This window comes from Pelodiscus sinensis, chromosome 11 (genome assembly GCF_052426305.1).
Source record: "Pelodiscus sinensis isolate ZL-2025 chromosome 11, ASM5242630v1, whole genome shotgun sequence".
Taxonomy (NCBI): domain Eukaryota; kingdom Metazoa; phylum Chordata; order Testudines; family Trionychidae; genus Pelodiscus; species Pelodiscus sinensis.
In genome coordinates this window covers 26,003,184-26,026,242 of record NC_143062.1, presented here as the reverse complement: position 1 = coordinate 26,026,242, position 23,059 = coordinate 26,003,184, and the positions used below count along the sequence as shown (strand labels likewise).

The 23,059-nt window shown below is 41.4% G+C and overlaps 1 protein-coding gene across 4 annotated transcripts in view; it reads right to left on the bottom strand.

Annotated features, from left to right (window-relative positions):
• Positions 1 to 3,914: 3,914 nt before the first annotated feature.
• The window catches only part of IP6K2 (inositol hexakisphosphate kinase 2), a 35,026-nt gene continuing 15,881 nt past the window's right edge, over positions 3,915 to 23,059 (bottom strand). For 2 of the 4 annotated variants that reach the window (XM_006130886.5, XM_014577419.4), the window contains 5 exons: positions 12,641 to 12,939; positions 10,209 to 10,431; positions 9,178 to 9,353; positions 7,126 to 7,301; positions 3,915 to 4,699 (listed from right to left, as the gene is read on the bottom strand). In XM_006130886.5, the coding sequence (XP_006130948.1) occupies positions 4,202 to 4,699; positions 7,126 to 7,301; positions 9,178 to 9,353; positions 10,209 to 10,431; positions 12,641 to 12,842 (1,275 nt within the window). In that variant the 5' untranslated portion in view covers positions 12,843 to 12,939 and the 3' untranslated portion in view covers positions 3,915 to 4,201. The other 2 variants (XM_025188563.3, XM_089781211.1) reach the window with 2 other exon arrangements.

The window sequence follows — 23,059 nt, the reverse complement described above, 5'->3', positions numbered from 1 at the left end:
AGCCACTCATTTGTAGCTGAAGGTTAGGAATTGTGGAAACGAGTCCAACTGCCTTTAATTCAGATTTCCCACTGACTTCCCAAATAAGGCTGCTCTAGCCTTTTGTTTATGGTGCAGGGTGAAAAAAACTTGATTGCCCATCACTCTTGACAAAGAAGGTTTTGACAGATTTCCAAAGCACAGTAGTGCTGAGTCTACACTGCAAAGCAACAGGGCTTGAATACTGGGGCTGGGCTTGACTCAGGCTTGAATCCTACACTCCTGTAGGATCTCTGTGCAAGCCCTGAGTTAGCATGATTCAGGTGTAGGAAGGCCTGAGTTGGGATCCTGGGTTTGCGCTGCAGTCAAGACATACCCTAAGTGATCTAAAAGCACATGTCCCCCAGGACCTCCACTGGCACTTGTGCTTCTAAGTCACCTACATGCTTTGAAAATCCTATTGTGGGCCACCCAATGTAAAACAAACCTAAGAAGTTATCGGCGTATATGGGAGTGAGAGGAATGGCCTCCCTGTCTGAACTCAGGGTGGAAGCCAAACGTTGCCGAGCTCCACTCACCAATTCCCACTGTAGCCTTGGTCAAGTCGTGGAAACTCTGCCACTGTCTCGCCATCTAGACCCACCTCTGGGGTGGGAGAGGACTTACTCATGTCAGTGACTACTTGTAAAGCTCATCAGCAGGGTCACTGCTGGCCCTGCTGCTCAAGCAGATTTCTGGAAACACGAATTTGCTTTTGTGTGACCACGTCACCTCCCGGGGCTGGATTCTGAACATGCAGGGCCAGGTATTTGCTGACTTTTCCTTTTTACGCAACCTGTGCAAGAAAGAGCCAAGTGAAATGCAGATGTGAAGTGTACAAAGTTCCTTAATCAGCAAACAGCTTCTTTATCTGCTAGAAAGGGAGCATGCACTGAATAGGGAAACGTGTCTACACACTGGTAGGATTTCTCAGTGCAGCACAGGAATGGAAAATGCCTGGTAAAAAGGCATCCAATGCCAGCAAATATCTGCTAGTCAGTGCACGCCATCTAAGGAAGCTAAGCAGCAAACTTGCCAGGGATTGCAGCTGGTGGTGTGGAGTAGCAGCTGTCCCCAGAGGCATACACACCTATAGCCAGCACAAAAGCTGCTGGAGCAGAGACCATCACATCTGTCACATCCCAAAGTCCTCAGACCACCTGTGCAGGCCCAGAGGTCATACCAGAAGCCTCCTCAGAGCATGCAGTTCTGTCTGCAGGGGAACAGGCAGCCCCCTCTCTGCATGTCTGGATCAACTACTGTGTAACACACTCCCTTTTTAGCTAGTCCATGACTATGCAGCTTTGCATGCACCCTCCCAGCAGTACACCTGGCCCCACAGAGGAAGTCTGTGGATACTAAAGGGACATCCTTAGACCTATGGACCTGCAGTGTGGGACACCAATATTAAACAGGACAGTGAGTATCTCCCTTTCCCACCCCCCTGTGCACACTTGAAGCCTCTCCCTGGGCCTGATGTTTCTGCTGTCTTTGGCAGCCATGTTGATGAGAGTTTTGCAGTCAAATTACATTTTCAAAGTCTTTCCTGAGTCACATGCCTGCCTGCTGATGCTTGCAGTGACTCACGGATTAGTGAAAGGATTAGAGCAATTTTAACCAGCCTTATGATGCCCTTGGAAACTGCTCATGGTATGTCTATGGAGCAGCTCTCAATGGGAGAGGTGGCAGCCTACAGCAAGAAAACAGGAAACATTGATGTACACAGCAAATGTGCCCCTCCATGCGCTTGTTGCCCATTCTCCCTAGCACTTGTTGCTGCCTGGCACAAGCTGTGGGCTGCAAAAATCCTGCTCTCTCAGGCTGAACATCAGTCCCAGCTGCTGCCCAAAACCCTGACAGTGGCTGCCGACGGGAACATCCCTGGGGTTTCTGCACCAGAGGCCCTGTGACTTCAGCCTGTCTGCTGGGATTATGGTGACACCAGCTCAACACTTTCCCTTGTATAATTGAGTAAAAAGGGGAAAAAAAGCCAAGGCCTATTTGTCTGCTCAGACTGTCTCATCCACTGAGCCATCAATTACTCATATTGATGGCGCACTCGCCCTTCCCTCCTTCCCACCCACCCACATCATGTCCAAGAAGTTCCTTAGATCTGCATTTCCACCTCCAATTGTTTTTCTGCTGCTTTGCAATCCTGGGCTGTTATATATATAAACTCCATAACCAAAAGATGGACGATACTGATAAAAACGATGAATTAATAGCACTGACTAGTTAACATAGGGGTGCTATATTCTCAGTCTTATCAATCCTTTTCTTAATGATTCCCAACATGTTTGCTTTTTTGACTACTTCTGTACATTGAGTGAATGTTTTCAGAGAACTATCCACAATGACTCCAAGATCCCTGGTAATCAAGTGAGACCACTGCCATCCAGTAAAGCTAAACTCAAATCAACAACTATTGAACTACCATTTTTGTCTCCAGCCAGAACCTGGGATCCTCAAATGACTTGAAGTGAAGCATAGGAAAGAAGAGCTCATTATGGAATCACCAAATGTCTGAGTTACATTAGACCAAACTCTTTTGAGAGTAAGGTCCATGTGAAAAAGTCAAACTGAAAGATCACTCATTTGATTCTGTTTCATCTTGCACACTTTAGAAAGACCACAGAAAAGGTTAACACGGGCTGTGGAGTTTGACATGTGCAGGTGCATGATTATTTTTACTCCAAAAGCATGAGAGCAGATGATTTCACTGCGTGCAGATTTTTCATTTAACATGAACTGATATTTAACTACTGCCAAATACCGATGGCTACTATAAAAAACAAAACTATGACACAAGTCAACAGTAAAGGCTTTATGAATCTCTAAAAGAAACTTAGAATAGCACTCTTAAGAATATTAAACAGTTACAGCCATTCAATAGGTAAGCATGAACAGAAGACCGCAAATTGTAGACTTTGAATAGAGGAAGGTAACATCACTTTGCAAATCAATGTGTGTCAGTAAAAGACCAAAGAGTAGCAGAACCCATCTTCCATCTCGACTACTGCAACACCCTTCTCTCTGGCTTCTCTCAATACATAAATCCCACTCCCCTCTGATGCATGTGAATTCAACTTCTAAGATCATCTTCCTGGCCCACTCTGCCAACACCATTCCCTTTTTAAATCTCTGCATTGGATCCTTCATAACTTGCCTACTTTGTCCATCACATCACCTCATTTACTCTGCCAGCACCTACACATATATCAGCTGTTTACACAGTACCAACTTAGCCTTTCCTTCCATGCTGTCCCTTTGCGCATGGAACTCTGTCCATGAATTGATCCATAAAAGCTATTACTCACTCTTCCCTCAAATCCCACAAGACTCACCTTTACAGTGACATATACAGTAGAGCAGCCTATCAGTTTGTGCATAATTCGGAGCAGCTGATGTGTATTCTTAAAAACTGAAGATTATTTGGCATTATCAGGTTGTATAATAGGTAATCCGAAATGGGGTGAGTTACCCTTGTCTTACCTCACTGTCACACATTCTTATTGCATCTTGTCTCATAAGATTTCAAGCTCTTTAGGAGACGGGTTTTCATATCATGTAGCAATCCAGCAGCTGTGACTAAACTAAAACTAAGCGGAAGATTAACCCTTGGCGGGGTTCTCATTCATGCTCTGGTTCAATTTATCTTTATGGTAATATTTTACTGAATATCCAAATGGGGCTATTTATCCATATAAAATTTACAGAAACGAGATCCTGAATTACTGTAAAACAATGTATTGGATATTTTTAAGCAGATTATTTCTTATTTATTCTTATTCCCCCTCAATAGCCAGTGATCAAACCTACTTTCGGTTAATATATGACTGGAAAAATATGGTAACACTGATTCTCTTTCTTAAACACCAGAAATGACACCAGCATCATTTACAATGAACAAAAAGAATTTATTGGAACATATACACACTGGGATAACAGAGGTATTTGAGTCAAATATGGAATGTTTCAGAAAGTTAAAATAAATAAGGATACCAAGATTTGCCAGTGCTAGGTCCAGCACCATTGTAAGTAAATGCCCTCCTCTGAACAAGTCTGACTCTGACAGGGCCAACCCAACAGAGTCTGCAAAGACTCCTACCACTAGAAAGTGGCCAATAATTTTGGAATACAAAGAGTCACTATAGTGCTTTCTACTGATGTGCATTCAAACTGTTTATTCGCTGCTTTCGTCTCTTATTTCTTTAATAATACCTATTAAGTTCTGAAGTCCAAAAACATAACCTGTATCTTGGCCCTCATGCACCACACTATCTTCCCCATAGTACTTGCAGGTTGTGTGGGCAAAGTCTATCATACGGACATCAACAGTACTAGCAGTAGGCTTGTACGCATATGCGCCAGCTGATTCATCCGAAGACTCCTCTGAGAGATCCTCTAAGTCCTCTGGATCTGAGTCCACAGCAACTTCCCGCAACTCCTTGCCATCATAAATGATAAGCAAGGAGCTGGAATAGAAACGGTAAGATTCTTGTTTTTCTAAGACAGACTTGAGTTCAGTTAATTTTTTTATAACCGATTCAAAGAGTTCCCTGCGCAGGTATTTGCCATTATGAAAGAACTGGTAAAGTGCTTCTTTAAATCCTTGGACTGAAAGCTTTCGCCCATGGTATTTATTCATGAACATTAACTGGCCAGTGCCCGTCTGGTAGACCTGGACAGGGAGAAAAAAAGAACAAAAGGAATGGTTGGATGCCAACAATAGTAACTCTGAAGAACACCTCAAAAAAATTAACAATGTCCCACCAGAAAAAAAGCAAGTTTTATCAAGATGATGTGTTTGTCTCTTAAAACAGCTTGTATGCAGTTGGTGAGAAGAGCATGCTAGCAACCACAGGCCCACCAATATCCAAAGTATTGCTAGTCACAAAGGAAACTGAAAATTCCTCAGGCTTAGACTTGAGCGTTTCCATTTTAAAAAAAGGGGATGAAGAGTTTAACTAGGATTAGGAAGGCTGAAGCCAAGATTTCTGAAGTCATGTTACAACATGTAGGTCAGCCACTCCATAAGCAACTACAGCACATCTCTGCTGGCAGCCTTTCCAAACTTATTTCCAGAACTGCTGGAAGTCTGAACAACAGCAACTGCCCATATGCAACACTGAAGCAAGAAGAAGAAAAAGGTTTTAACAATCAGCAATCATTGCTTTAAACAATTGAGAATGTCATTTGAAAATATCAAACCCACAGACCAGGTAGAGTCTATATTTACAGGGCAGAGACCTGTAAATGGAACAATCACTTACAGCTCTGTATGTTTTTTCCGCAAAGGCCTCCATGTTTCAAGAGCACACACATTCTAAATTGTTGGAACAGGAAACCAGAATCTCTACCCCAAATGAGCACTGATAATGATGGTTAACAAATATTACATCCATTTCTGATGACTGCGCCTCCTCTGCTCGATACATGAGTTAATGGCAGCGGCAAGCTGAGTGTCATCCCAGAAACACTCATTTTACCAAACAGACCAGGGAATGCTGAGTGAACACATCAGGCATCGGAGCAGTTGACTGGATGACAAAGGAGGCACCCCAAATAACTGCCCAGGGTGGAACTTTTGTGAATGGCAGTGGGTAGAGAATTAATTTTCTCTACCTACTCAGAGCTCTGGGAAGAAAAAGCATGCCCCCTCTCTATCAATATCTATAAATAAAAGGGAAGAGGCTTAAACTCTCCCACACAGCAGCTGGAAGGGGAGCACCAGAAGAGCAGGGAAGAGGAAAACAGATTAGAGATTCACTCAACCTTCCTAGGAAACAGGTGAGTGTAAAGCGACCCATCATCATCAGTTGTAGTGGTCATGTATACATCTGGTGAGATTTGTTAAGGGCATACTACTGCTTCTTTCCGCCTTTTCATTCCTAAACTAATTAACCATTTCTATGCTGTCTAACCATTTCTATGCTGTCTAATTTAGAGGGACCTGAGGAAGACCTATGCCTCCAATGTAGCCCCATATTGCTGGGGCATCCTTTTGTGCCAGCATTCCAGGAGAGTTGCGGCTCTTCAACACCACTGGAGCAGCAGTGAAGCAGTTAAGGCATTTCTTAGAACTGAATCAAATCATTGAGTTGCTACAGAACGATAAGTAAGCTACAGGATATTACTTTAAATGGAAGCCTAAGCTGCTGCTCTCACTGTATCTGCACTATAAATCTTATCACTCCTCTTTAATGATCAACTTCTTGTTTACACATTACACAAAGTTTACTTTCAGCAGTGAAAAGAGTCCAGACTTTACAAGTCTCCAGGACAGTACTAACTGTAAAAGCTGTTGCTGCTGATCTAATAGTCAAATGTAAGATCCATGCACAGAGAAAGGCGGCAAACATGTCTGTTTTCTGATCTCCAGCTCACAGGATATATTTACTGTGAGGCATTCAGAGAAAGAACTGCAGATTACTATGCAGTTGCTCCTCAGTCTGACTAGTGCTACTATATCCTTCATGTTGTGAAGAAAGTAATTAAATGTCCTTCAATTAGAAAGGTGACTAAAAGGTAAGACCCTCTCAAGGAGGAGGAACATGAAGTGAGATGATTGGATAATGAATAGCTATCTAAGGCTACAAATGCAAAGAATATAATGGACTAAGAAAGCAACAAAATGTATTTTCCTATTGCCGACTTAAGATAATACTGTAATGGTTTGTTTGTGATTGTTTGGAAAATTATTGATTTCACATTCCTGCTATTACCAGACAACCATACTTGTAATCTTGGAAGAGAGATATTTTCCTCATTCTGACCAGCTGCAGCCTTGTTTCAGAAGAAAGTTAAAATCTTTGTTAATAGTACCATACCACCATCTCATAGAACTGGAAGGGACCTTGAGAGGTCATTGAGTCCAGTCCCCTGCCCTCATAGCAGGAGCAAGTACTATCCCTGACAGATTTGCCCCAGATCCCTAAATGGCCCCCTCAAGGACTGAACTCACAACCCTGGGTTTAGCAAGCCAATGCTCAAACCACTGAGCTATCCCTCCCCAAAAAAGTGTTACTAGCAAAAAGTGTTTAAAAAAAGTCTCTTCAAATATAACCCATTGTGCCCATTCCTACCCACAGTCAATTTCAGACGCACCTGCATGCCACACACTCGGACCCCAATAACCGCTGAAGTACTCTGCTGACACTTCCGGATCTGGTTAGCTTTCTTCTCTTCTGATGCATCATCTCCATGCTGCCGGGTTCCCATTTTAAGGTCCAACACACATGGCACTTCGTATCGGGAGGTTAGGTTTTCCAGCAAGATAAATTCTGACTGGTTAAGGGAAAAGCCTTACAATAACTGTTTTAAAAAGCATTCGGTCATCCCCATTGCAAATGAGAAAAGGCTACAAAACAGGAGCATCCAAACTTTGCCTAATGATTGCACCTTAGCAACAAGCTTACCCGGAACCAAAAAGATACACTTACTTTGCATTAAACAAAGTAGACTGCATATGACCTAGCCTTTCATTTGGAAGTGAAGCCCAAAGAGACCACAGGTTCCAGGTTGCACTGCTCTCTATCACTCTACAAGCACCCCCAAATTAGAGATGAAAATCACCAGGGCTGCATTATTTACTATTATTTTTTTCTGGCAAACCAGAATCTAATTTTAAGTTCTCTATGGCGTGAATAAAGCTGACGCTCTGTTTCTATAAAGAGAGGCAAAATGTTTCACTGGGGAAGATGCTGCACTGAGACTCATTAAATCTGGGTTCAATTTCTTGTTCTGCCAAATACCTGCATGACTTTGGGAAAGTCACTACAAATCTTTATCCTTGTTTCCTCATCTCTAAAATGAGGATAGCACTTCCTTCTCTCAAAAGGGTGTTATGAGAAGTTGATGGATATCTGAGAATACCTCAACTGTCATCTGAAGAAGTAGGTTGTACCCACAAAAGCTCATGATACCATCTACATGTTTGGTCTTTGAGGTGCAGCTAGACTATTTGTTGTTTTTAAAGTTTTTCTAGTTACAGACTTAGCTGAAGCTTTTGAGAATACCTCAGATACTTAACTCCTTATACACAAGATTCCCTCCCCTAAACATGTAGGTTTTAAGATCTTTACAGCATTTGTGCCCGTTGCAAGCAGAACATATTTAAGATTATATGTGCATTATGGAAGAGAAGCAGCATCACTGTAAACATTCACATGCATATAGACTCCTTTTGTCATCACTGGAGTTGAGTGTGCATGCGCTGATGGCTGCACTGGCATTAATGGAACATGGAAATCTCATTTTCCCTCACCTGAACAACCCTACACCCTTCGAACAGATAAGTATAATCTGCTTCTAGGAGCATGCATTCACTAATGATTTTCATCTTTTCCCATCTATAAACCCAGATTAAATTTTAGATTGTTTGCTTTTACCAAAAAATTAGCTGAAACTAGGAATCAGCAGACTAGCCTGAACAAAATATCTCTGCAAAAGGAACTCTCTCAATCAAGGAATCAAAACTTTCCACCTCTAATGTCTTCATTTAAAAGCCAACCATTTCCTTATACTTTTTAAAGTAGTATCTGAAAAAATAGCATTTTTAGAATTGAGAGGGTGGGGAAGTGGAGGCTAAATCCTTTGACATCATCCTAATATATGCAACAAATATATAACTGCTACGCCTAGGAAAGCAACAGCAGAATTCCCTTCCTCTAAACTCATGCATTAGGAAACTTACTTAGGATTAGGGATGTTAGAATATACCTGATTAACTGTTTAATGGATAAGATGATGCATATCAGTTAATGGTTTCGGTTATATTCAGCTTCCCCAGGAATTTGGCAGGCAAAGGCTTTACAACTGCAGAGCCTGCAGCAGGAGTACCAGCTAAGATTTTTAGCGGTTATACGGTTACCCTATTACATGATTTTTAACATCCCTATCTAGGATGCTGGAATCTTGTCTACTAGCAGAGATTCACAGAGATTTGTAGATTCCTTGAGTCGCCCAGCACAAATTCCAGCAAAAAGTAATGATCCCTTCATAGTCACCATCTATTAGACAAATCCTGGTTTCAGATAATCCTATTGTCAGTGTTACAGCTACAGTATGGGTTGGGCTTTTTGGCAGGGGATGGGGAGGCATCTTAACAAAAAAGCAGACTCCATCCTTGTTCTGGCACACACTTCTGGGAAAGGATACTATACTGATTCCGATGTTTTGCATTTTCCTTCATCCGCCGTAACTGCTGCTGGTGACATTTCATACTCCAAGGGTTATGATGCTTAAACTGTGAACTGACATTCCCCTTTTTTTCTACACTATAATACAAGACTTCAGATTTCTTTAGCCACTCAAATTCTTCTTCTAATTTGTGACTAAAAATAAAAATAAAAATAGGGAGAAGTAGTTAGAAGCCAAATGAAAATAAAAAATACAATTTGTTCTAGCTTTACATATTACACGCTGCAGACCCTCAACATCTCAGCCTATTCATGTATCTCAAAATGACAAAATCCATTACTGCATTATACATGGGTCTGCGCAATTTCCCATTAATGATATTTCGCTCTTTGTAAATCTGCTTCCATGCTAATTTATATTTGCAGATTTCAACAGACTATGAAACAAACAGTAATGATGATTGAACTACTTAGACAGAAGTGTGCAGAACAGTGGCACAGCTATAAATCTTCCAGATTTCAATTTTGTTACAGCTCTCTGGTAATTGCCTCTACAGTGCATCACAGATCAGAGATTTCGAATTGGGAACAGATCTGCATGAATCCTGTTTTACCTCTAACTGCATTTTTCCTCATTCATTCATGCAAAAGATTTCAGTAGACTCATTTAACACAGCAGAACTTCTCTCTTGAACAGCCATGCTTTTGCTGATACTACAGTTAGAAAATAATCAGAATCCTAGAACCCTCCTCAACTGACCACTGCAAAAAGGTAATTGTGAAGGAGAACAAATGAAATTCACCTGAATGGAAACCACTTCTGCTACTGAAAGTGTTTCACAATGGAGACAAAATAAACAGAAATGAGAGTGCGAGGAAGAGACATACGGCATAAGAAACAGGAAAAGTGGATAAAACCTCCATTCTAGAATTGAAACAAAGCCCTCACATGTTGAATTTTATTCATCTCTGCATCAGAACAGATATGAATAAAATTCAGCATATCATGGTTATCTTTCAAAGCTTTACATTGACTTCCTTTTGACCTACCTTTTCATTTTTTCCTCTTTCCTGTGCTGTCGAACCCATTCTTTAGTTATCTTGTCATTTTCTAATAATACAGCCTTTTTATTAGTCCACCGTAACAACTTGTTTTTGGGTTCACAATCAGAATTATCTATGCTTTCCAAGTTATCATGGTCCCCATTTAATGGATAGGCTATTAGACACAGGTTTCCATCTTCATCCTCTTCAAAGCTAACTGACACAACACCTGGGGAAAGAAAGGAGATGACCAATTAGTAATCAATGAAATGACATGCAAACATTTTATTCAACATGATTTTTCACTAAAAATATAGCAACTTTTGGTTTTTCTCTTACCCAGGTCCTTAGTTTTTTAATCTTGCCACAGGCCAAACTCATCTGTCAACCTAACAAATATCAAAACATCTAGACACAAATGACACCTCACAGAGAAGACAATTTATCATGTAGACAAAACAATTGTGACAGAAGAGATTTTTCTCTCTCTGATGTACAGAGTCAAATACGAATCAAATAATAACAGGAGACGATTTCAATTATTGAAAAATTTTATTAATTTAAAAAAGTCTGACTGGTCTGACCTTAGGAGAGATGTAAAACATTTTATATTTACATCTTGCAGTGAAAAATAACCTGCATAGAAACACCAAAAGCTTTCAGTTTTGCATGACAGCAAAGCAAAAAGCATTTATCCAGATTTTTTTGCGAATAGATTCCAAGGGCAAGGAAAGGCTTGTAAGGAGAGCAAAACAAGAAAAACGTCACACATTACAACAGATACTAGTTCAATGGCTTCCATTTAGAATCACCACGTTTAATTTTACATTTTTTTTCCTTTTTGGGATATAGATTTTATTGATGTTGGTTATGCAGCAGTTTTGTAAAATAAAGAACAAAAAGCAATACAAAGCAAATCTGATTGTAGTACATAGAAACATGGTGAACCTTGAAAGCATATTTTCCTCCTCATCTCAAGAGTCTCTAGAACACTGCATTGTATATTAAGAGTCTTAGAGGAAAGTTGTGACAGGGTTGCCCCCAGAGCCATATTAGAAAGTTTCAATGATTATCGAAGAAGCCGTAACAACTGGCTGAATGTTTGGTTTTTTGGGGTTTTTTTAGGGTTTATTTTTCTCAGTCCTTTCTCTTTATCCTCAAATCAATCACTCTGCACAGTTCTTGCAGCTCATCACTCGGCCGGAGGAGAGAGTTCTCGGCGAGAGATTGGCACTTCTGAGCTGGGCAGGCAGTTCTGGGACCTATAGTAGCTGGGGTAGGGAGTGCAGAAGCTCAGACTGACAGTCCTGCTGCCACATAGGAAAGGACTACAGGAAAAAATGGGGGAGCCAGCTAGCAATTGGCCTTTGGCTTTATCCTGGAAAAAACAACAGAGATGGACCAAATGAGGCCCCTTACCCCTAAATTCCTCCCATACCTCCCAAAAGAGAAAAATCACATATACTAGTACAATTGTTCTATAACATTTCGTAAAGTATCGTTTATAGACCACATTTCTGTCAACAATTCCAAAAGATGTGTTCAAACCTCTCAGCAATTATGTGAACATTCAAACAATGTAACTTTCAAACATCTTCTCTGAGGTCTTCCTTCAATTTTACAATCAATATTAAAGAAACTTGGTCACCCTTATTCAGTGTTCAAGTCTAAAATACTTAAAAAACAATTCAAAATAAATAAATGCTCCAGACTTATTTTATCAATTAATCTCCGGACAGCAGTTAACAGCAAACCCTACTAAGAAAGAAGCATTTTAACTAGTGCAATGCTTAAAAGAACTGGAATTTCCACTCCTACATACCATCTGACTCAGCCTCATCACGGCTACTTGATCCTTGCCTACCTAAATGCTTCGAATTTTCGTTTCCTTAAAGGCAGAAACAAACTGCAAATGTTTAACAAAATACTTTTCAACTTTCTTTGCTGTACCAATATTGTTATTTATGGAGATAAATATTTGAGCGTTAGAGGACAATCCAAAACACAAAACAATACAACTAAACTTCCACACAACATGTATTCAAGCAATCTTACCCAGTCCTAGAAGACACACATTAAAATAAAGAGCCAACAAAATTTAAAATATATATATATATACACAAATGAGAAAAAAAATCCCAAAAGTATTACTGAGAACATTTACAAGCTGTTAGCTACTTACCTGTCTGTGCCTAGGGGAGATATATGGGCTGTCACCAGCAGAGTTGTTCTACTCTAATGCTGTTAGTCAGCCCAAAGACCCACTGGCAAGCATCTCCACCCTGCATCTCCACAGCCTGGCTCAGACAACATCAAAATACATGAAAAGAAAACCCCTAAAATCTCTTCTGCTCAGAAGAGATTTTAGAGGAAAGAGAGCACACTTAGAGTTACACTAGAGAAAAGCCCCAACCCCTTTCTAAGGCTTTGTAACATACCTTCATACTGTGGAGTGAATTTACGCATTTCTGTTGGGAGAGTCTCATAGAATTGGTGTTCCCTCTGGATGAGGGGTTTACAGATGGTCTTGTCATTAAACCGGAGGACACAGGAATGACCCCCAACCTGGTGGACAAAAGGCTCGAGCAGGACTCCCTTGGCATAGTGCTCCACTTCCATGGCTCCAAATGCAGGGCTCATCCTTGTAGCACATTAGATAAAACAATGTGGCAGTGGTGAAGGCAGCTCAGAAGTAAGTAGATGTCTCCCAAAAGGTATTTATTCCAGTTCAAAAAGTCTGTTAAAATAAATATAACAGAATCCTTTGTGTTAACTTTTATGTTGAGGTCTGAACAGCCAATGCTAATAACAGTTACAGTATTTTCAAAATGAAGGCACAGGAAAGGAAACTGAATGTATACAATCCTCTATGCAAAGATGAAACTGAAAAGAACCTTACAGCTCTAAGTGCTGAGGCAAATAAAAGTGAGGTCATACAAGCAGAGAAAAACAAAGCCACTTACCCCTCCCACCAAAGCCTCAGCCAATGGAAATTAAATTTAGCTGCTATGCTGAACCAAGATGAAGGAGGGGAAACAAGAGGAGGTGAGACAAAAGAAAGGAGGCATGAAAAACATACTGCTTCTGTCAGCTTTTCTCCTTAGGAGCCCTGACAGCATTTTCTTATCAATAAGAAAGGACCATAGGGCAAACTAAAGATAAAACTTCATGCCTTAGCATTTCATGCCACATACTCATATTATGTAGGTACTAAGCAGAGTTTAGATCCAAGTTACACTTTAGATATAAGCTACTGTATACACTTACAGAACTACTCAAAACAATCGCTGTCAATCCATGCCTAGGTTTCCATTTAATACATGTGATGTTTTACTAAACTTTCAACACAAGCTATAAAGAAAGACTAGTTTAAAACTTCCACTAAATTGACAAATCCTCTTTTCCAGGAACTGAAAAAAAGACCCTATAAAAATCTACCCTGCACAACTTTCTACAATATATTATTTAAAAGTAATTTAATATAAAAATATGCTGTGCACTGTTCTTATTATCTGTAAAAAGTTCTGATCACAGTAATTAAGCTTTTAAACAGTTTAACTTTTTGTATCATTCACCAATTTTTAAATGTACTATATTTCATAGATAAAGGCAGAGAAATCTTTTGTAGAAAACAGACATCGCACCCAGAAAGCTGCAAATCAACTACCACTAATCAGTTTCAATCATCTATTATTTTATCATTTAATTTTACATATAAAACAGTACAGCATGAAAAAAATCATACAAAGCATAAATCTTATTACCAAATTTAGGTTGAGTAATTCTAATTTGAGAGCCTATTTTAATAATTAACTTTAGTATCTAAAAATTGAACAGACATCTTTATTTCATCTTAAAGAATGTTACATAAACAATAAGGCACCTAATTCAAAGAAACTACAAAGTGTTCTAGGTCACTGGGCTATTTTTATTTGTCCTTCTTAGATATTTAGCAGCTTTAGGCTTATCTTTAAAACTCAAGAACTGGAAGCTTATGGCAGTGACCACAGGTCTGACAGGCAATGACCTGTTTACCTTCCTAATTTAATTTACCAGAAACAATGGGTCAACCAATTAATTATGACGGCAGGAAAATATACTTTAACTAAGGCACCTCTGCCAGTGGAATTGTTCCCATGCATACTTAAGTTAACATATATAAAAATTGCAAATTTCCAAAATAAAATAAAATAAAATAAAATTACTAGATTTTTATATCAAGACTGAATTAGAGAAACAAAAGCAAATTGATCGACTGAATATATTCTATGGCAAAGATATTTAAAACCTAGCTTAAAACAATGAACTCACAATCTTGCACAGTTTTTTTTATATTTGATAATCTAGCTACATGAATACGAACTGACCCAGACAATTTAAGCAATACTCTTTTATCCAGAAGATGGCACTCATAGTATTTTTCCCTTGCAGCAAATTACAGAATACATCCTTTGAACTTCTAGTGCATTTCTAGCCATCTTATGAAAATATATCAGTATGCTGACCGCTACTGAGATTGCTACAAGCAAGCATCAGTACACACTTATCAATTTCTGAGATATGAGAGAGCATGAAAATCTACTGAAAAACAGATATTCCAATGTGATTCTAAGAGAGCACTAAATTTCAATGGGCAAAGTTTTTTGTTTTGAGGCTTGCTTGCACACTTTACTAAAATTATTTTGTACACATTTTTTCAAACTAATTTTAAAATCCCCAAGTATTTAATCATGCTTCCTGGAATAAAAAATCCAGCTGTCTGGATTTTGTTCAATCTTAGATAACAAAGGCTTGTCTAGAAATAAAAACTATATTGCTTTAATTATAAGGTAAATCTAAAAGCTGTACATTACCCTGTACCTACATTATTATACTGGTAATAGCTTATTCCAGTAGATAAAGGGAAATAATCTACACCAGTGTAAGCACTTTTATATCAGCATAACTGTGTCCACAATAGAGGTTGTAACAGAATAACTATTTTAACAAAAAAAAAAAACAATTTTCTAAAAAAGCACCATATTTTTAACTTAGTTACACTGATACAACATCTGTGTGGAGATTGACGAATCTTGTTCCAGAACAACAAAATTTATATTGAAAATTATGCTTATAGCATCACAACAGAAATTAAGTAAATATCTAAAAGGAGAAAGTTCACCTAAGACAACTAAAACAACCCATGTCCCTCCCTCACATCCCCAGTGAGCTCATTAGTACTTCAGTGTAACTCCATAACTTGTTTTCTTTTATATAGACCCAAACAGTCCATAAGGTATTTGCACACTGTGTATTTAGAAAACACTAGTCACTTGGGTATGACATTAGCCAGTATGCAGTTCAACAGAAAAAAAAATCCTACTAGTTCTAATGATAAAAGTATTTGATAAGGGCACCATATATATTATGCAATATCTAGTGCAAGTGCTAAATCAGAATTAAGCAATTTATATATTCTCATAATTGCTGTGTCCTATGTGAAATTTTATCAAATTACTTATTTCATATTTATGCAAAGTTCTGAGTTTGAAGATTTGGGTGATCAGTTCACAGATACCGTATTTTGCGGCGTAGAAGACGACTTTTTATGCTAAAAAACATCCCCCAAAAATCGGGGGTCGTCTAATATGCCGGGTATACAGGCAGTCCCCGACTTGCAGGTACGAATGGGGCTTTTCTCGCCCCGGAGGACATGGACTGTGGGACCTCGCGGTCCCGCTGCCCGTGTACTCCGGGGCGAGAAAAGCTGCTCCGCGTCTCCCTGGTCTGCAGACCAGGAAGACGCGGAGCAAAGCTGCGGAGGGGCTCCGGCAGCGGGGCAGCCCAGGCACGCCTGAGCTGCCCCACTGCCGAGCCCCTCCACGGCTTTGCAAAGCCTCGGGGGAAGCCGGCAGCGGGGCAGCCCAGACGCACCGCGGTTGTCCTGCTGCCGGCATCGTCAGAGGCTTTGCTCCCGGTGTCCCTGGTCTGCTAGAGACGGTCCCCAGCAGACCAGAGGCACCGGGAGCAAAGCCGAAGCGGCGGCGGGGTGCCACTCTTCTGAGGCTTTGCTCTGGCAAAGCCTCAGAGGCGAGGGACCCCGCCGCCGCTGCGGCTTTGCTCCCGGTGCCTCTGGTCTGCTGGGGACCGTCTCTAGCAGACCAGGGACACCGGGAGCAAAGCCGAAGCGGCGGCGGGGTGCCGCTCTTCTGAGGCTTTGCTCTGGCAAAGCCTCAGAAGCACGGCACCCCGCCGCCGCTTCGGCTTTGCTCCCGGTGCCCCTGGTCTGCTGGGGACCGTCTCCAACAGACCAGGGACACTGGGAGCAAAGCCGGGGAGGCGGCGGGGCACTGCCGGTTGGCCTCTTAAGGGGGGGTAGTCTTATACGGTGAGTATAAGACGAAAACCTATGTTTTAACTAGAAAATTAGGGGGTCGTCTTATACGCCCAGTCGCCTTATACGCCGGAAAATTCGGTACCTAAAAAAAAAAAGGTCCTATTTTGACTAAGTGCAAGAGGTAAGTATAAATCCTTCCTAATGGCGGGAAAAAAACATGGAAGGTAACTTTATTGTGGTTGTGTTACACAAGCTCCTCTTATATTTTCATATTTAATGAAACAATATGTATGCTCTGCATCTGTGTTCACAAAGTACTGATATAAGAAATAAGAATATGGTTTAGAAATATGCCAGACTGAGGATTTCAACAAAGCTAATTCTGTTAAAATCCTAAGGCTGGGATACATGAGGAAATTTACTGCTATAAATATGATAAATTCTCCATGTGAATATTCTTCTCTTGAATCAGAGTACTTTGGAGGAGTATAAACTAAGCAAGAAAAATCACCCACTCTCACAGAATAAGTATCTACACAGGCCCTTATGCCAGAATAGCTGTAGTAGTAGGATTATGTTGGGATACTTTACTATGCAGACAAGCACTCAAGAGAACAAAACTCAGTTTGGAACCTGGCTTTATTCTCAAAAACAGACTGAGGAAAGAAACCCTGTCTTTACTTACTCACAAACCAAGTTCACATTCAGACTGAGTGCCAAACATTATAATGGATTCACTCAATGAGAGTGTTATATAAATCTGGGATTCTGTACCCCAGATGTGCTGTACTAACAAATTAATTCCCAGCGCTCTAGGTAAGAAGGAGAACAGAAATAACAATTTGGTTAAGTGACTTTCAAAAGGTCAGTGACACAGTGAGTCAACATGATGGAATTGACTCAGAAGTGTTCCCAGCAGCATTCCTCTGTCTCTGCTAAATTCTGGAGTAATTTTCTAGCAACATTTTTGGTAATCAGCTGTACCAGCAAAAGAGACACAGGTAAACAGAGTATGCATTTAACCATTTCCTTTTAATCACACAATTCAAATGGGGAAGTCAGAGGGATTTGACTTAAACTCAAATAGTTTTTATTAAAAACTAACCCAACAAATGATTTGATGTCATTATTAAGATACTAACACTTCTGGATATTCAACTGTAAAGACCTGAAGGAAATCATGTAAAGTATCTCAACAGTATGTTATTTCTGCTCAGTGGAGACTACATTTCAATGAATTAATTTTATTCTCTCATATGATCATATGACTATCCAAAGCATATCAGTCTGGATTAAGTTTTGATAAAATGACTAATCGTTTATATTAATCATAGCTGCTAAATGCAAAGCAACCCATGAAGAATTTCACCAGGTTTGCTTGCAATGTACCTATATGTCTGATTGACATAAACAGCATCATTGAAACAAATTCATTAGAACAAAATATGTTCCTCAGAAAAGCTAAGAACTCCCCTCCCCTCCTATCATTCCATTAAAAACCTTATATACTCAGAGGGAAAATGCCTACAAGCCCTGATTCAAAGGGAAAATGTGTCATAAGAGCAGGAATTCAATGCTCTTTAAAATGTGATGAATGCATAATACAAGAAACATACTCCACTTCCACCAAACTCCTCATAAGAGTTCCCATTTCATTATTATAGTCCCACAGATATGCATGATACAATGTCCCCAAGCCAAATAACTCACAACCTAAACATAAAACATGAAGACTTAACCTTTGCCTCTCATTTTAATATTCATATTTACTCCTTCCTATTCTGACCCAGTGTAACAGCAACACCTTCACTTTCCTTCCAATTGCCATTTTCAGCAGTATCCAGAGGAAGACAAGCAAGTATGCTATTGCCCGAAAAAACATGAAACTAAACAAGTAATGGAAGAGCAAAGAAAATGACAAGTGCATTGCTTACTGTATTCCCTTTATAACCTTGCTTAGTCTCAAGAAATATACCAACCACTTTAGCAGTTTGGAAAAAGAGACCCAGTAAGTGTCAGTCAGATACAGCTCTATTTAACAGAAAATATCAAAACTAAGATTATACCCAATGTTGCCTGGTTTGCCAGTATCTGGCCAATCGGAGTAGCAGGAGGCCATGACTGGGAACAGCACAGAGCGCAAAGGCAAGTGCCCCCCAACCTGACATGCCCAGACCCCCATACCTCCAGCCCCCTCATGCAACCTCCCCCAGCCCACTCCTGCTCCCTCTCCCTGGCCAAACAACCTACTCCCAAATCTGCTCCTGTACCCCACCTCCCACCCAGACCTTGCACCCTCACCCCCTAATCAGATCCTGCACCCCCATCCCTCTCTCTGGCTACCCTGTCCCACACACTGAACCAGATAAAAGCAGTAGCGCAGGCAGGCAACACCACCGAGCCAGTGCCGCCTTCCTCCCCATCCCCCACATCTGTAGGAGGCAGCAAGAGGTGGGAAGACAGGTCTGTGGGAGCAAATACACCCAGGGAGCTGGCTTGAAAGCTGGCTCCCGGCGCATATTCAATTCAGCCTGTCCCTCCCTCCCCCCCACGCTGCTGCCTCTCTATCAGAAGCAGCAGCACCAAGGAGGGGGCAGGCGGAACCGGTGCTTGTGGGGAGCTGGTTTTTAAGCCAGCTCCTCACAGACACTGGTTCTCAACTTTCCCCCTTGCTTCCTCTGATACGGAGACAGCAGGGAGGTGGAGAGAAATGTATGTAGTTGACAAGATCGTGTAGTTGTTTACATGATGACAACCATAGTGGGTAACAGGACAGCTGCATTTATGCATACATGAATGACTGGAAACAATGCTAGGACTTTGAGTGCAACTGTAAATACTAGGAATTACTGAATAATAGGCATCATAATACATAATGCTGTACACTTAATTATATACAAACTTTTATAACGTACATATGATGTTGTAATATTTGCTTCATTATTCACCTTTACGAAACACCACAATTTCAGTCTTCTCTAACTCAGCTTTATTTCCATTTAACAGACGTAATTTCTCTGGCCTTCCTCTGGGTACATTCCCCCCCAAAATGTTTTTTTTTTAAATTCCCTAATGAAACCTGTATAACTCTACATATTAATTCACTTTATGAGAAGATTATGAAACAAATCTACAAATCCCCCACCCATTTTACCAATATGTAATAGTAAACTGCAGCTACCTTCAGCTTACAAAGTAGTCTTTTCAGATATCAAGAATTCCCTGCTGTGCTGCGAATTCATGAATTCAAACATGTTCTGGTATGAAGAGCTTTATTACACTAAATACTCATTTCCCCAAAGATCTTTTACGAAGTTCTGTACAACAGCAATATTGTTTTAACTAAGAATTTTTTCTTACATTCAGTTCACATCCTCCTAATCCTAATGTTTTTCTTGCTCTTCCACATCTGAATCTCAAAACATATTTTAAGAAGATAAATACTGGTTTCACCTTCCTGGTCTGGCACACTCAGGACCTGACTGGTGCCAGATGAGGGATTTTGCTGGAACAGGAGAGGTCATTTCTGACCTCCCTGCTGCTGGCTGGCTCCCCCAGCAGCCCAGCTGGGCTATGAACCAGACTCCCGACCCCACCACCACATTATGCTGAGTTTCCAGTTCCCTCACCCCCCAATCCTGGAACATCCATGGCCCTGCCGAACTACAGGGCTGTGTCTACACTGGCGCAATCTTGTGCAAAAGCGGCTGCTCTTGCGCAAAAACCTGCTGCCTGTCTACACTAGCCATGTGGTCTTACGCAAGTAAACTTATGTTCTAATGTATGAAATCAGGGCTTCTTGCGCCAGAACTCTGATGCTCCCGCTCAAGAATAAGCCCCTTTGTGCAACTGTTCTTGCACAAGAGGCCAGTGTAGACAGGGTACATAAATTTCTTGCGCAAGACAGCCCTATGGTTAAAATGGCCATCAGAGCTTTCTTGCGCAACAGAGCGTCTACACTGGCAAGGATGCTCTTGCGCAAAAGCACATCTCTTGTGTAAAAGCACATGCCAGTGTAGACGCTCTCTTGCGGAACTACTTTAACGCAAGAACTCTTGCGCTAAAGAGTTTTTGCGCAGGATCATGCCAGTGGAGACGTAGCCCAGGTGCTGCTGGACCAGAATTACAGGTTGTACCTCTGTAAACTGGACTTCAAATTTAGAAGCCTAAGGGAATAAGGTGCCAAAATCATGCTCACTTCTAATGTGATTTGCATGCCTAACTCCTTAGGCTCCTTTGAAAATCCAATCTTAAATTAAGTTTTTGTAAATGCCTGTAAACCACTAGCCCTCTTTTATTATAAAAAGACAAGTGACAAACACATCATCACCACAAAATCTAGTAAGGTATGGCTTGTAATGAACAAGAGAAATATGCATAGTATTCTGCAGCCACTTGTCATACTACAAAGGCAATTTAAAGAAAGGGGCTTTCATGTCTAATTTTTGTGACTAGTTACAGTTTTAAATAAAGGTTTTCAAAAGCAGATTCCTAGTCTTCTAAATCCTGATGTATCATGGCACAGTGGGGCTGTACTCCAAAGAAATAGCTATAAGGTTATGCCCCCAGGGTGCACCTTAGAAACTATATTAAATGCATTTAAGGAAACAACCAGTGTTCCAAGCACGTCACTTTAGTGTAATACTGCTACCTAGTCATACATTTTTAATGGAATAGAAAATTATTTAGAGGGTACATCAGATATCTGTTCCTGCCCTGAGTTCAATTTCAAGTCAACAATATATCAAAGACTCTTCTGACACCCGAACACCACTGTTATCTGCAAAGCTGCAACTTTGACTAAAGCAAGGGTGGGCAAAATATGGCTCGCAGACTGCATTCAGCTCCCCACCATCTTGCAGCCCAGCGAGGACCTTGGGCAGGCAACCCTGCTTGCTGTGCCTCTGCATACTGTTCAAAGCAGCTAGCTGCCAGGGCCATGTGAGTTTCTGCGTGTGGCATGCCCAGAGGGGTGGGAGGAGGAGGGAGCTTCTACAATTATAATAATGCACATCGCATTTTGTTATAACTGGCTGAGTATTTCTCAAAACTTTAAAAAATTGATTTTTGACCAAAAAACTGCAGAAATTTGTTAACATTTCATTTTTCTCCAATAAAAATTTCTGAGTGAAAGGTTCTGGTTCTATTTTTCTGCTTTCCCTTGTACTTTTTTTCCCCCTTGCTTTGTTAAAAAACGTGTCTCCTGTTCCACCTCACTGTCCCTCCCCCACACTACACCTCCACTGGGGAAAAAAAAAGGGGGGGGAGAGAAATTTTAAGTGTATTGAAAATTGTCTTGAATTTTTTGCACAAAATAATTTTAATCATCCTTACCCTTTGATAAACTGCCCCAAGGCTGACATAAGAGAAAAACTATAGTTTTGGCTCCCAAGCACTCCCCACCTTCAGGAGTCTTTCAGACACACAGATTTCTAAGCAAAAACTCACTAACAATTACTAGGGGGCCACGCCCCCTGCTTGCTGTGCTCTCCAACTAACCCTCCTGCCCCCCAGAGCACCAGGGAGGGGGGAGGCCATGCAGCTCCCACCTCTCCACCCAAAACACCAGGAAAGGGGAAGGCCATACAGCTCCACCCCTCTCCCCAAGATCACAGGAAAGTGGGGAAGCCGAGCAGCTCCCATCCTCCCCCCCAGCACCTGCGAGAGGGGAAGAGGAAAGCTGCAAGGCTCCCACCCCAGCTCTCTCTCACCCCTTCTCCCCCTCCCCAAGTCCATCTGGCTCTCTCGCCACCCCTCTGGCTGCCATTCTCCCCCCAACATAGAGTGTGTGTGTGAAGGGGGCTGGGGAAGAGTGTGGCTGTGTGGTGTCCCCCCCGCTCCCCTCGAGCACCGGGGAAGGGCGTGGCTGAGCAGTTCCCAGGGCCACATGGCTAGCAGTTTCACCCCCCCCCCCCGCCCCAAACACTGGGAAGGGAGGAGAGGAAAGGTCACGCATCTCCTGGCTTTGGGAACCCCCACCGCTACACAGGAGGTGTGGGGAGAGGAAAGGCCACGCGGCTCCCAGCTTCAGCCCACCCACTCCTCACCCTGTAGCAGCTGAGCACTGGGGAAAGGGGAGGGAGGAGGCAGGCAGGATGCAGAGTGATGTGACGACGTCATTCTGTTGTCCTGCAGGAAAAACTTTTTTTATATAGAGATAGTTAAACAAAGGTCTTATTTTTAAAAAGTAACATCTCCACCTACACTTTAATAGGTCAAATTCAATAGTACTTCAATCACTGGTTGGGATCTCTGTTAGGATCCCAGCTCCTACTACATTTAGACTGCAGAGTCGGGGGGGAGGGAAGGGGGAAGGTAGTTCCCAGGGGCAGTGTGATGCTGCTGCCTCTCTGTCCCCTTCCACTCCGTGTAGACAATGCTGGAGAGAACCGGCTTTCAAGCTGGCTCCCCCCAGCACCAGCTCCTGCTTCCCTGCCCTCCTTGCTGCCTCTAATAGAGAGGCAGCACGTAGCATATGCTTATCAGGTAGTCCAGGGGACCAGCAAACCCATTCATAAACTTTGGCAGACCGGTAACATTT